Source organism: Otolemur garnettii, unplaced genomic scaffold (assembly GCF_000181295.1).
Source record: "Otolemur garnettii isolate 467f Iridium unplaced genomic scaffold, OtoGar3 scaffold00202, whole genome shotgun sequence".
Taxonomy (NCBI): domain Eukaryota; kingdom Metazoa; phylum Chordata; class Mammalia; order Primates; family Galagidae; genus Otolemur; species Otolemur garnettii.
In genome coordinates, this window is record NW_003852597.1 from 1,254,784 (window position 1) to 1,268,769 (window position 13,986).

General features: G+C 50.3%; 1 protein-coding gene across 8 annotated transcripts in view; it reads left to right on the forward strand.

Annotated features, from left to right (window-relative positions):
* ERI3 (ERI1 exoribonuclease family member 3) overlaps window positions 1-13,986 on the forward strand; it is a 148,804-nt gene that overhangs the window by 106,472 nt on the left and 28,346 nt on the right. For 6 of the 8 annotated variants that reach the window (XM_023507750.1, XM_003801198.3, XM_023507752.1 and 3 more), the window contains one exon: window positions 8,395-8,494. The exons of 1 other annotated variant lie outside the window; for it this stretch is intronic. In XM_023507750.1, the coding sequence (XP_023363518.1) occupies window positions 8,395-8,494 (100 nt within the window). The remainder of the gene's footprint in view (window positions 1-8,394; window positions 8,495-13,986) is intronic. One more of the 8 variants, XM_012812328.2, reaches the window with a different exon arrangement.

Below are 13,986 nucleotides of genomic sequence, written 5' to 3' on the forward strand. Positions count from 1 at the left end.
AAAAAAAAAAAAAAAAGGAAAACTGAGTAGAAAGTCAAGAAAACCACCAAAAAATGGTTTCAGAGATGGAGCAGGTTTCAGAGTAGGGAAGACAAGTAAGAACCTGAACTGTCCACAGAGATGGCCAGTTTGGGTGGGGTTGTTGACCCCGTGGAGCCAAGTGGCATGAGGGCATGGAGACCAGACTTCAGAGACTGAGGGTGGGGACCAATGGAGGCAGGTCTGAGAAGTTTGGCTGTTACCAGGAGAACAGTAGCAGCTGGATGGGGGTAGGGAGTGTGTGGAGGATACTTAGCTTTCAAAGAGCCAGGCAGTGTTTTGAGCACTTTAGTTCTCACATTAAGTCTATGCGGTAGGAACTATTGTTATCCCCATTTTATAAAGAGGAAATTGAGACACAGAGAAGTTAGATGATTGTGATAGAAATTCATGCGTATGCATATGCTGATGGAAGGAGCCAGTGAGAAAGGGTTTCTGGATTTAGAAAGAAAGGGGATGCTAGGTGGAGAAAGGGCCTGAGGATGTAGAAAAGGGTGACATGTAAAGCACAAGTAGGGGGTTGGCTTTAGCCGAGGAGTGAGGTGTCTAGAACAGAAGAGGTGAAAGAGCTGGTGGAGAAGAGTAGGGAAGGATGGCGGTGCATTTGAGGATGAGGGGCATGCAGTTGAAAGAGTTCTGCCTAGTGGCTTTATTATCTTTGAAAGTAGGAGAGGAGTAGATTGTTGGGTACCACTGAGTATTGCTAAGGTTGTGATCTAGGATCTGTAATAACCACTTCCCAACATGTAAGAGTGACTTTTTCTGGCATCACTTAGCTCAACTGTAAGTGAAGAGAAATAGAGGGTGGCGCCTGTCGCTCAAAGGAGTAGGGCGCTGGCCCCATATACTAGAGGTGGTGGGTTCAAACTTGGCCCTGGCACAAAACTGTACAAAAAAAAAAAAAAAAAGAAACAGAGCCATAGTTGGGGTTTTTTGGTGAATGTGTGCTAAGATTTGTGGGTAGGGGACTTGAAGATTGGGGAATGGGTGATTGAAATGATAGATTCATGGGGTCAAGGCTTAGTAGAAAAGGATTGAAGCTAGAATGTGTTGGATAGACTGGGGGGAAAAATTAAGGATAGAGGGAGGGAGTGTACAAAATCTATGAGGATAGGAGGCTGGGGTGAGAGTAAAATCTATCATTGGGAGATTTCAGAGAGAGAACACTTCTAGGTGATAACAAGATCCAGGGTATAGCCATGGGGTAAGATGCCTGAGATAGGTAGAGAAGTGGAGAAGGTCATTAGAGCACAGGGAATTGAGAGAGAGATTGAGAGGCAAGTTTCATGGGTAGGTTATCCTGGAGATGCTGAAGTTGCCCAGAATGATGATTTGGAATGAAGTTATAGAGGGAAAGGAAGAACACTCTAGAGCAGGGGTCCTCAAACTTTTTAAACAGGGGGCCAGTTCACTGTCCCTCAGACCGTTGGGAGGGTCGGACTGCAGGCCCCAGAAAGACTCAGCTGCTAAGCAGGACAGGCAGCAGTGGCAAAAACACCCAGAGGGCTGGATAAATGTCCTGGGCGGTCCGCATATGGCCCGCAGGCTGAGCTGTACTTTGAGGATGCCTGGTCTAGAGGTACCAGGAAAGAAGAGTTTGAGAATATTGGCAGAGTGTATACATAAATGAGTATGTATTGGTTTTCTGATTACTATTGTTGCATAATAAATCATCCCAAAACTTAGTGACTTAAAACAATAGCACATCAGGAGGTGCCTGTGGCTCAGTGGGTAGGGCGCAGGCCCCATATACTGAGGGTGTCAGGTTCAAACCCTGCCCCTGCCGAACTGCAACAAAAAAATAGCCGGCGTTGGGGTGGGAGCCTGTAGTCCCAGCTACTTGGGAGGCTGAGGCAAGAGAATTGTTGAACCCAAGAGTCTGACGCCACAACACTGTTACTGAGGGCGACATAGTAAAGTTCGACCCTAAATGTTTAATTGTTACAGCTTTGCGTTGAAGTTTTAGATTTTCAATTTGTTTATAAGTCTTGTTTCTGAAATAACTATATATTGTAGATTATGCATACCTTTATAGGCATAAATATTTAAACTGTAATGCTAATTTTAAGAAGGCTTCAGAGTAGGGAAGCCTTAATAAAGTTGCAATAATAAAGCAATAATAAAGTTGCTTCAGCTAAACCTGTTTGTTTAAATACTAAGATTTGTTCTATATTTCATACGTGTATTTTGGAGGATTAAAGAATGCCTGTTTTTTATTTGCAATTTGCTTATATAAATCAGGTTGTAAAAAGGCAGATAAACTAAAATGTTTGTGGTATGAGGAAATAAAAGAATGGAATTAGTATTCAGAAGAAAAAAAAAAGAGTTCGAAACCAGCCTGAGTAAGAACGAGACCCCATCTCTAAAAAATAGCCAGGCATTGTGGTGGGCACATAGTCCAGTCCCAGCTATTTGAGAGGCCGAGGCAAGAGAATCAGTTGAGCCCAAGAGTTTGAAGTTGCTGTGAGCCATGACACCATGGCACTTTCCCAAGGGTGACAAAGTGAGTCTGTCTCAAAAAAGAATAATTAATCATCTTTAAAAATTTTCTTGGCACATCTGAGTCCTGAGCATACTGCCTTTCTATGAGACTGTTAGGTGTGCCATAAGTATACATGGCATATGCCACCCTAATGTTTACCTGTGATTCACCAGCTTGGAAGAGTTGGTTAATTGGATAAAAAGCTAAGTAGTAGTTATTTGTCAGATTTTTCTCTCCCCCTTCCTTAGTCTAGAATATCATCTTTTTTTTTTTGAGACAGAGTCTCATTTTATCATCCTCCATAGAGTGCTATGGCGTCATAGCTTTTAGTAACCTCAAACTCTTGGGCTCAAGTGATCAAGTGATTCTCTTGCCTCAGCCTCCCAAGTAGCTGGGACTACAGATGCCTGCCACAACACCCAGCTATTTTTAGAGACGAGGTCTCGCTCTGGCTCAGGCTGGTCTCGAACCAGTGAGCTCAGGCAGTCCACCTGCTTTGGCCTCCCAGAGTGCTAGGATTACAGGTGTGAGCCACCCTGCCCTTCCACTAGAATATCATCTTTACAGCTTCATCTCTGTTAGGTGTTAGGGGAATGGCAGGTAGTATGATTTGGTCCCTAATCTTGGGAAATGGCCTATGAGCCTTAGGCCTACAGGGTAACAGGTGATCCAGAGATGTGGTTAAAGGTCTGCTCCTGCCCACCTCATGGCGAGGCAGCATAAGCTGGATGTGCTGATGCTGGCTTGGAAGCTCTGGGTTTTCTGGAAGTTTCAGAGCAGACTATTCTTCCACGTGCAGGCTGAGCTGGGTTCTAGCCCTTTAACCCAATTACTGCCCTGCTCAGTCTGTGTCCACTCCACTCTCCGGGCCCTGATAGGTGGGGTATGGATGGGCAGAGACACCATAGCAGTTGTTGATGCCTCTTCTTTCCTCTTTGAAGGATGCTGCTGCCGATGAGGGCTACTTCATCTATTAAACCCAATACACTTGTCGCAGCTGCTAAGCCCCCATAAGCCGCCGGGCGCCGTGTTTGTGATGGGACTGACAGTGCATGGAGGAGGCTGATTATACACGATTCCATTTCTCGGGCCCAGCAATGTAATTTCACAGGGCGATCAGCGTTTGCATGTAATAGCAGGCTGTGCTGAGGTGTCAGAATATTAAAGGCGCTAATGGTAAAGCTCCCTGTTACACAGGGGGCCACCCGCCGCGCCTACAGCAGGGCTGTGCAGCAAGCCCGTCGCAGATGGCTGGCCACTAAGCTAATGGGGCAGCAGCCAAGGCGGGCAGAGCCATGAGAGGGGAGAGCCAGCCAGGAGCAGCTCAGCACCTGCTTCCCTGCGCATGGAAATTACAGCAGCCCAGGGAAAGGGAAATGTGCGTGCCTGCCTGGCAGAGGGCTGGAATGGGTTGGTGTGGTAACTGGCCACTTTCACCTCAACCCCACCCACACCAGTGGTGCAGTACCAGTTCCTGCTCCTGAGTCATCCACTGGTCAGGTGCTGACTGAATCACTGGCAGGTGGGCCCTGAGGGCTGAGAGAAGTGCAGCTGGAGAAGTGGCATCCAGAGAGTTTGGAGCCAGTGTTGGGAAAGAGGCTCAGGGACAAGCTCTTGGAGAAAACTCTAAAAACAGATTTCTACCCCACACTGAACAAGGGCAGCAAGCTTCTAGGCCCCTCTCCCCAGTGTCCCACAGGCTGGTGGGAGAGAGGGAGGGAGCAGAGTAAAGGGATAGATACAAGGCCCACTGATGCCTGTTTTGCTGTTGGCATGTGGAGTTGGGAAGAGATGCCTCAAGATGTGGCTCCTTCTCTTAAGTTGGCTGCCCTAGCCACACCCAAGCGCTTGTGCTCACACCTGCCGTTCTCCTTTGTCCTTGCTGAGCCTTCTGCTTGGAATGTTGTGTTCTCCTGCCATCTGTCCAACCCTCCTGGCCCTCTAGTACCACTCTTTCCAGAAAGCTTTCCAAGCCTCCTCCAACCCAACATGGTCTGCTTCTGTTCATTGTCCTCCATGGGCAACCCACAGGCTCAGCCTTCCTGATTCCCCTGCTGTGATGAGTTCCTGGGTGCTGGCCTTGACTTCACAACTAGACATAACCCATATCACCTTGCCCTGAATGGGACTTCCAGGAAGGGCTCTCCTAAGACATGTAGACAGATGTAATATTTTAAAGAGAACGTGTGTGGAGGGTGCAAGGAATGAAAGGACAGACAGAGTCACCTGAGGGAGAGTCTGATGCATGTGTGGTGTGCCGCATATATGTGGTTGGGCCATGATGTCATCTGCGTATCTGAGGAGGGGCGTGGGCTTTAAAAGTGAGTGCCAGGGTGGTGGTGTGTGGGTACAGGTGCAGATGGGAGGATCTAGACCAGGGGTCCTCAAACTTTTTAAATGGGGCCAGTTCACTGTCCCTCAGACTGTTGGAGGGCTGGACTACAGGCCCCAGGATGAGTCGGCTGCTAAGCAGGACAGGCAGCGGTGGCAAAAACACCTGGTGGGCTGGATAAATGTCCTTGGTGGGCCGCAGTTTGAGGATGCCTGATCCAGACCATACATTGGCAAGAGCACAGGTTGCTGTAGGACCCTCTGTGTTCTCTAGGTGGCTGTCTGTGTCTGCTGCTGTACCTGAGGGGTCCTAAGATGACGGAAGCTTGATGTGCTGAGCCCTTATACTATACTTAGGGTGGTTGTGTGAGGCTGGTGGTCACATCTAAAGGTTAAGCTCTGCAAGGGTGTATGTCACTACCTGGGAGAGACATGCCAGGGTTCTTAGTAGAGGCAGCAGGGGGTGAGTCCAGGCTGGAGGAGAGCAGTTTTAATTAACTGTTTTTAATATCATTTTGGACTTTGGCTGGTATGTGAAGGCCCCGCTGGAAGCAGCATTTGTAAAAATTAAATCCCTCTTATTAGGAGCTTGGCAGACCCATGTGCACACACTGCCCCTCCCCCTGCCCTGTGCCCCCCTGAGGAAGTGCTGGATGAGGCCATGTCATGGCAGCAATTGGTTATCACACCTTATCTGGGAATATGAAACTGTGCAGCATGACACCCGTGGCCGCAGTGGAGACGCCAATTCATCTCGCCCTCGCTCTGACAAGCTAGACTGCCCTTCCTGAAAGGCATCCGTCAGGCGGGACGGGCTGCTGCCTTGCTTGGCACCTCCACTTTCCTTCCAGGGGCTCCAGCTTGCCCTGGCCCAGCCTGGCCCTCCTGGGCTCTGCTGCCCTCCATCCCCTTCCCACTCAGTCCAGCTTGCAGAAGATCTTAGGGAATCATAATTACAATAATAATCTAATCATAGTGACGCGCAGGGCAAGCATCTAATGTTATCTGAAGTGGTCTTCCCGCTTAGCTGCGATAAGACTCGGGATGACGTGCAGATAACGTTGAGCTGCCTTGTCCCCGAGCTTCGAGCAGAGCAGAGGGGCCTCAGCAGCCCTGCCACCCGCCCGCCGCCGCTTTAAGCCGGGAAGCGGCAGCACCTGCTAATGCAAGTGTTTAATATTTGATGGGCTGGGATAAAGCAGGATCACCTTCGAATTGAATTGAGTGTCAGCCGAGAATCTATTACTGAAATTCGGGTGTGATTTGACAGCAAAGTAGACGATGTTATTCTTCACTAGTTACTGCAATCTTCTCCCCGACATCACTTAAATATTTTTTTCTTTGCTTGAGTAAACACACATTATCCTTCTTTTTCCCCCTTCCTTCCCTTTTTCCTTTTTAGAGGGGGAAAAAAACCCATCCAGCTCGCTTCTCCAGGCTGATAGAGTAGATTGTTATTTCTTTATTTGTCCTATTAAATGGAATTTCTGATCGTTTAATCCGGCCTTTGTAAGTGATTTTAAAGTACTTGAAAGGCTGCCGCCACTGCTCTCTGGCCCACTGCGCTCCAGCCTCAGCCCTGACCAGGCGAAGCAGCCAGCAACTGCAGCTGTGTACCGCCCACTGGCTGCTTGCTTGCCTTACTGCCCGTGTCCCAGCTCTGCCCAGGCTCTAGGCCAGCATCTTCTCCCCTGTCCTTGAGTCTCACAGTCAGCCCCTGATTTGTGGGTTCAGCTGAGGCCTGGGAGAGGTTGGCTGGGGAATTGGGCTGAGGCTGGAACCTCTGTAGTCAAGAAATACAGCTTTAGGCTCGGCGCCTGTGGCTCAAGTGGCTAAGGCGCCAGCCACATACACCTAAGGTGGCGGGTTCGAATCCCCAGCCCAGGCCCGCCAAACAACAATGATGGCTGCAACCAAAAAATGGCCAGGCGTTGTGGCGGGCGCCTGTAGTCCCAGCTACTTGGGAGGCTGAGGCAGGAGACTTGCTTGAGCCCAGGATTTGGAGGTTGCTGTGAGCGTGATGCCATGGCACTCTACCCAGGCGGATAGCTTGAGGCTCCGTCTCAAAAAAAAAAGAAATACAGCTTTAGAGGGTGCTAAGGTTTCAGTACACTGGTTTCTAGCCTCCAAGTACCCATAGGACTGGAAAGGAATGGTGGACACGGTCTGGTCCCTGGGCATTGGCACAGTGTCTGACCATGGCTGGTAGTCACTTTGGTTCCATCACTGGACACCACATCCCAGTGTAACTTCTGGAATTCACCCAAGCTTCATTCCCAGTTATCACTGTCCTTCATGCTGTCCTGATACTGGGAGAAGGGCAACCTGGTGTTTAGGGACTTCTAAAATGAGGGGATGGGTAACGTTTGTGGATTTAACTTACTACCAGGCCCACTGGTAGAAACCCAGGACTTTGTCAGTAGACCAATCTGGAATTAAATCCTCTTCAGCGGCTTCATAGCATTCTAAGCTGTGTGGGTCTCTTCTTTCTGGGCCTCAGTTTCCTCATCTGTGACATTAAGTCAGTCATGCCAAGGAACGGTGCTGTCCCCTTCTTGCCATGTGTCCCCAAGTGGAGGTTGCTGGTGGACCTGTGCGGTGGTAGGCATGGAGGGGGGTAGCGGAATGCTGGGGGCTTGAGGAAATCGATGCCCCCAGCACTTCCTTCCCCAACCCCAGGAAAACAATTAAGTACAGATCGATGGGTGGCCGCTTTGAATATGCATAAGTGAGCACTTGACCTTCAGCAGAGCATCTGCTCCCCCCACACATAACACACAAACTCTCTCTTCACCCCTCCCCTTCCGAGCTCCCTTCAGAGCTGCTTGAGGCCAGCAGGTGACCTTACTCTACTCCTTAGTTGAGCCCCCACATGGTGCTCAGAGCCTGCCACCTCCTGGCCTGCTCGGAGTCAAAAGCACCTTGACTGCAAGCAGGGTGTCCAAGGTCCTCCCTGAAGCCAGTTTTTGTGACCAGTAATACTGTGGGGAGGGAGCCCAGCAAAGTTCTTGAGCTCTGGAAAAGGGAGAATCTAAGGGGGTGCATGGTGAAGGCGGTGCCCTGATGAGAGGAGGTTTCCTGATGAGGAAGATCCATGTCAGGCGTCCTCAAACTATGGCCCTGCCCAGGGGCCACATGCGGCCAGCCTAGGACATTTATCTGGCCTGCTGGGTGTTTTTGCCACCGCTGCCTGTCCTGCTTAGCAGCCGACTGGTCCCAGGGCCTGCAGTCCGGCCCTCCAATGGTCTGAGGGACAGTGTACTGGCCCCCTGTTTAAAAAGTTTGAGGACCCCTGATCCATGTCAATAGGAACTCTCTAGAGAGGTGCCCTGTGAGGGCTGGGGACTCCCATGGGGAGAAGCCCTGGAGAAAGGGAACTCTGGAGAGGGAAGGGATTTTCTGCTGGAAGTGCCTTAGTGGAAAGAGGACCCAGCATGGGGACTAGGTAGCATTATGGTGGTCTGGGGTTGGGGGGACCTGGTGAGTGGGGTTAGTTCAGGAGTCAGGACCTTTGTTAACCACTCTTGCCTCCTGTCTTCCAGGCTTACAGCTTCGCCATGGGCTGCTGGCCCAAGAATGGACTTCTAGACATGAACAAGGGCCTCAGCCTGCAGCACATAGGTCGGCCCCACAGCGGCATCGGTCAGTCCCTTCGCATATCCCTCTGGCAGCTTGGTCAGTCCCCTGCCCACATGCCCCAGTTCCCTGACACACAGAGGGATTCAATGGCTTATTTACTGCCCTGGCAGGGCTCTCTCCATAGCAGAGAGAAGTGGCAAAGGGATGGAGTGAGGGGATTGCCTTGGATTCAGGCCAAAGTTCCCCCCTTGTTTGCATCCCTAGTGGGCAGTATCCTCAGGGGGTGGGCACATGTCAGCTTACCTAGCCCCCATGGAGCTGGAGGAGGCTGTTTAATATTGTTTCAAGTCTGTGGCCACTAAACTGGACGATCAATGGGAGTTAAGGAGATGAATTATTTAAACCTCACCAGCTTTTAATTAGTTGGGGTCCTTCTGACCGATGGCTCCGTCCACAGGGTATTGACTCCCCCGCAGGAGCAGCAGGCTCCATTGAGCGGTGCCTGGGTTGGAAGGGGACACTTGGGGTACCAGGTGGGGGTACACCCTTAGGAGGATTCCTGGTTGGTAGGGGAATGGAGTGGCTATGACTACAGATAGTTGGAAGCCGTGGTAGCTTCTGTTCTATCAGTATGAAGATGCGTCTATGAGTATCTGTGTGCATGTATGACACCTTTAACTGTATGTCTCTGTGTGTCTAAGAGTGTAATGCGTCTGTGATTATACATATCTCTGTGTGTATAACAATATACCTGTATTTTTCTGAGGGCATGTGTCTGTATATGGAAGCAACCACCTGCCTATGTATATCTGTCAGAAAGTATCTGTCTGTTTCTGTGTCTTACAGTATTTTGTTTGCATAGGCGCATATGTGAATGCAAGTGCTTTCAGGTAGGGTACTTGACCAGGCATAGGCTTTATTTCAAGTGGGGAGGGGCTAGGGTATTCCTGGATGGTGTTGCAACATTGTCACAGCCTATGTACCTTAGGGTAGGTATCATTATGGGGAACTAGAGACATATACCAGAAGGCTGAGAACCTAGGAGTAGCCTCTCTGTCCATTCCACAGACATTTACTGGTGCCTAGTGGGTGTTGATCATGCTTAGTAGAAGTTCCTGTTCTCAGGGAATGCACATCCTGGAGAGAGACAGTGAAACAGATGCTTGTCACCCTGGGTAGTAAGGGCTGTGATAGAATCACCTGTTCTCAGTTCCCAAGGTAGCTTCTGCTTCTTCAGTTACATCTCACTAACTCCTGGGATGCCCCATGTTATTCTATTTGGGACATCTCAAGGCTCTTCTGGGGTTCAGAGGGAAAGAAGAAGCAGTCAACAGGCCTGGGGAACTGGGGGTGCTCCCCTGTAACTGCTGCTCCCTCCCATAGAAATTTTCCATGCAACCCAGGGAAGATACCAAACCCAGCAAGGTGATGTGCTTGGGAGGTCCCCAGAAAGTTTCCTAGGGAACAGAACACTTAAGTTGGGATCTTTAAAGGATGAATAATAGTTTACTAGGCAGAAAAATGGGGAAAGGTATTTTAGGTAGGGAGACTGTACAAATACCTGGGGGCACGAGAAAGCCCAGCATTTTTTTTTTTTTTTTTTGAGACGAAGCCTCAAGCTATCCCCCTGGTAGAGTGCCGTGGCATCACGCTCACAGCAACCTCCAAATCCTGGGCTCAAGCGAGTCTCCTGCCTCAGCCTCCCAAGTAGCTGGGACCACAGGTGCCCGCCACAACGCCTGGCCATTTTTTGGTTGCAGCCATCATTGTTGTTTGGCGGACCCGGGCTGGGGATTCGAACCTGCCACCTTAGGTGTATGTGGCTGGCGCCTTAGCCACTTGAGCCACAGGCGCCGAGCTGAAAGCCCAGCATATTAAGAGGACAAGTTTAGATATCTACAAGTAGTTTCTCATGATTGGAGTGGAAAATTTGGTTTAGGGAACAGCTAGAAAATAAATGGACCGAAGCAGGGCTTTGAATGCTGCATGGTTAGAGGTTGTGGATTTTTCCTGAGGTTCTGAGGAGACATAGGAGGTTTGTGAGTGAGAGAATGACCAAAGCTCTGATTCAGAATCAATGAGGTTTTTTGTGCTGCAAAAAAAATAGTTCTCAGTAGGTGCTCAATAAATGCAGATGGATGAATGGATGGATGAACAAATGTGTAAGTAAATGAATCCATGAAAAAGTGATAAGGGAGTGATGGGAAAGGTAGGAACTAGACAGAGCACCAGTGAGAAGACTTGCTTTGGTCCAGGGGAGGAGGAACTGCTAATGCTTGAATCTGGCTAGTGAGAAGGGCAGTGAGACCAGGTTAATGGACCCAGCCTGGATCTGGATGCCCTACTTCTGTGTGTCTATCCCAGAGAACCTCTTTGTGAAAAGATACATGGATACACTCTTGGTATCTCAGTGATGCCCCTCCTGTCTGTTCTCCCTGTTGACCCTGGGTTAGGACCCCTCTTCCTCCAGACAGGAAATTTTCTCCACCTGGGTGGGCCCTACAGGTCAGCATAGGCTCTGGGTAACAATGGAGTAAAGACTTTGGAGCCACAGGAAATTCTGGTTTCACCACCTAGGACCCTGTGGCATAGATGAAGAAGAGTGCCAGATGCCTCTCAGGGCTATCAGGAAGGTTCAGCAAGTCACGTGTGTAAAAAGCTTGTGCAATGCCTGGCACTCAGTGGGTGTTCAAGGAGCTCCCTTCTCTGGTGCCTTGCCAGCCCCAGGGGCTCCCTAGGGGGTTCTTGGCACTTAATCTTTGTAGTCTTTGAATGAAGAGGGCTGCCCTGCCAGCTCTGGGCTGCCTCTGAGGTGTGGGTGAGGGTGCTTGGAAGGGAGGGAGGATGCAGGGCATTAATTGGGCTGGGAGAGGCGGGGAGGGGAGGCATGGGTTTTGAACAGTGAGGTTAATGGCCCTCGCACCAAAGAGACAGCTTTAATGAGCTTCAGCTGGCTGTGCCCCGAGTTACTGTGCGTGCTAAAAGGGTCGCGCTGTAAGAGTTTGATGTGGACTGCTTCCCAGCCCTGGGGTCGGGGGTCAGCTCCTGTCACTGGCCACTCAGGCTGGTCCTCAGTGACATGGAGCTAATTAACTGTGTGAGGAGCTGCCAGCCTGGAGTGGGGAGTGGTATGTATATTGGTGGGGGGAAGGCAGCATTGGGTGATGCTGGGCAAGGATTTTGCAGATCTTGTAACTTAGCCATCTCCAGTGTCTGCTTGGTTCCCCTGCAGTGCTGTGGGGGTGTGGCATGAGTGGTGTGGAGGTGCCAAAAGGGCAAAGGAGGCAGGTTAGCAGTAGTGTTGGGGTGACAGGTGCAGGGCAGGGCATTGGCTGTAAAAGGGGAGAGGGCCAGTTGGCATAGTCATGTGCTGCAGACTGAGATGTTTGAGGGGGAGCTATTGGAGCGTTTGGGGCAGTGAATAGACTTGGTCAGAGTTGGGCTTCAGTCATTACAGTCTTGTAGTTGGTACAGGAAGGACTCATGAGGAGAACTACAAAGCAAGAGGTTATGGCTAATTCAGAGCCAGGGCAGTGGCCCTGGAAATGAAAGCAGGGGACTAGGTAAAACTTTCATTCAGTATACGTTACCTTGTACCTACTACAAGTCAAGAACTGTGATAGATGCTAGAAATGTATTGGTAAAGATGACAGTGCCCCACAGAGCTCACAGGTGGAATGGTAGGCTTGGCCCTGGGGACTGAGGGGGAGGTAGGTTTCAGGGATGGCTAAGGACCATCCAGAGGTAGTGAAGCACATGGCACAAAGGCTTTTGCAGGCTTGTTAGCATGTTAGGGACGGATGCTTCCTCCTGGGGTACTGGATTGGCCTTGGGAGCCTGGTGAACAGAGTGGTGCTAGAGCAGGTTGCAGGTGAGAACTCTGTGCTTAGAATTGCTGAAAAAAAAAAAAAGAATTGCTGTCTTCCAGGCCTACCAGTGAACATCCTGGGTTTGGGCCCCAGGCCATGTCAGCAAAGCACCCACATTACTTTAGGGCACTTCATATTAACTAATTTAATTTTCACAACAGTTGGATGAAATGAAAGCAGGCATTATCATCATCATTCCCATTTTATAGATGAGAAAACTGAGGCTTAGTTAAAAGTGACTTGCCTACGATCACACAGCCAGTTGAGTCGAGGAGCCAGGATTCAAACCCAAGTTCATTTGAGTACAAAGCCTGTGTTCTTATCACTGTACTGAACTACGAAGTACCTTTTTGGTGTCAGGCTTTGTGCTGCCAGAGGAGCTCCCATCCTTCATTTCCCTCAGCATCATGTGAAATATGCAGGCCTTCACAAAGCCTCAGAAGCAGCAGCTGAGGAAGAAGGAAGAGGCGGCACTGCCACTCCTTCATGCTCTTGTAGTCGCCTTCAGAACCAGAGCTGTGCAGCTATGAGCAGCTGACCTCCTCTGGCCCTGACAGTTCTTTGACTTCAGTTTGCTCTCCTCCTCTTGACCCAGGAAAATTCTGCCCATCTTCCAGATTCCCACCTCCTCTGGGAATCTTGCCTGGCCGTCTCAATCTGAGTATACAGAATGCATACTTGGACTAGAGTATAATTTTTTTTTTTTTTTTTTTTTTGAGACGGAGCCTCAAGCTATCCTCCCGGGTAAAGTGCCATGGCATCACGCTCACAGCAACCTCCAACTCCTGGGCTCAAGCGAGTCTCCTGCCTCAGCCTCCCAAGTAGCTGGGACTACAGGCGCCCGCCACAACGCCCGGCTATTTTTTGGTTGCAGCCATCATTGTTGTTTGGCGGGCCCAGGCTGGGGATTTGAACCCACCACCTTAGGTGTATGTGGCTGGCGCCTTAGCCGCTTGAGCCACAGGCGCCAAGCCGGACTAGAGTATAATTTGTTGGAGGTGTCATTACCTGGCCCTTGTATACTTGGGTTCTCTAAGGGCAGGGCCTAGGCCTCCTTCTTGTTCTTTCTGGAAATCTGCACAGGAAATGTCAGTAAAATCTCTTCTGTTAATTGTATCATGGACGCCCCACAGACTTCTGGTTTTAGTGGCTGGGAGAGTAACTGGAACCTTCCCTGATGCTCAGACTGCTGGTTTCAGTGGCTGGGAGAGTAACTGGAACCTTCTCTGATGCTCAGCTGGGTGGTCCTGCCCTTGAAGCTTAGCCCTGCTGCTCTGGGACTGAGGAGGATCCCTCTGAGGCGTGTGGTACAGGTGGCATGGCCAGAGACCAGACCGAGTGGACTTTCACAGGAGCTTGCACCCAGCACAGTTTGGCAAGAGAGCTGGGCTGGCAGGAGGCAGGGTGGGGCCTGGTCCCCAGGAGAGGAGTGCTGGCCTGTGGTCTCCCCTGAAGGAGTGGGGTGTCTATCAGGAGTCCAGTCAGAACACATTAGCTCTGTGACATGGATCTCATTAGTGCCCGTGAGAGGTGTCACTGCGGGAGAATCGTTGGCTCAGGGAGATGCTTGTACCAAAAGGAAGAAAGGACAGTGACAGCCTTTTCTGTGCCGCCTCTGCCGCCACGCTCACTGGGCTGCCCACCCTCCTCCTCGTGGGGGGGGGGGTGCTGGCTAATGAGCTCGTC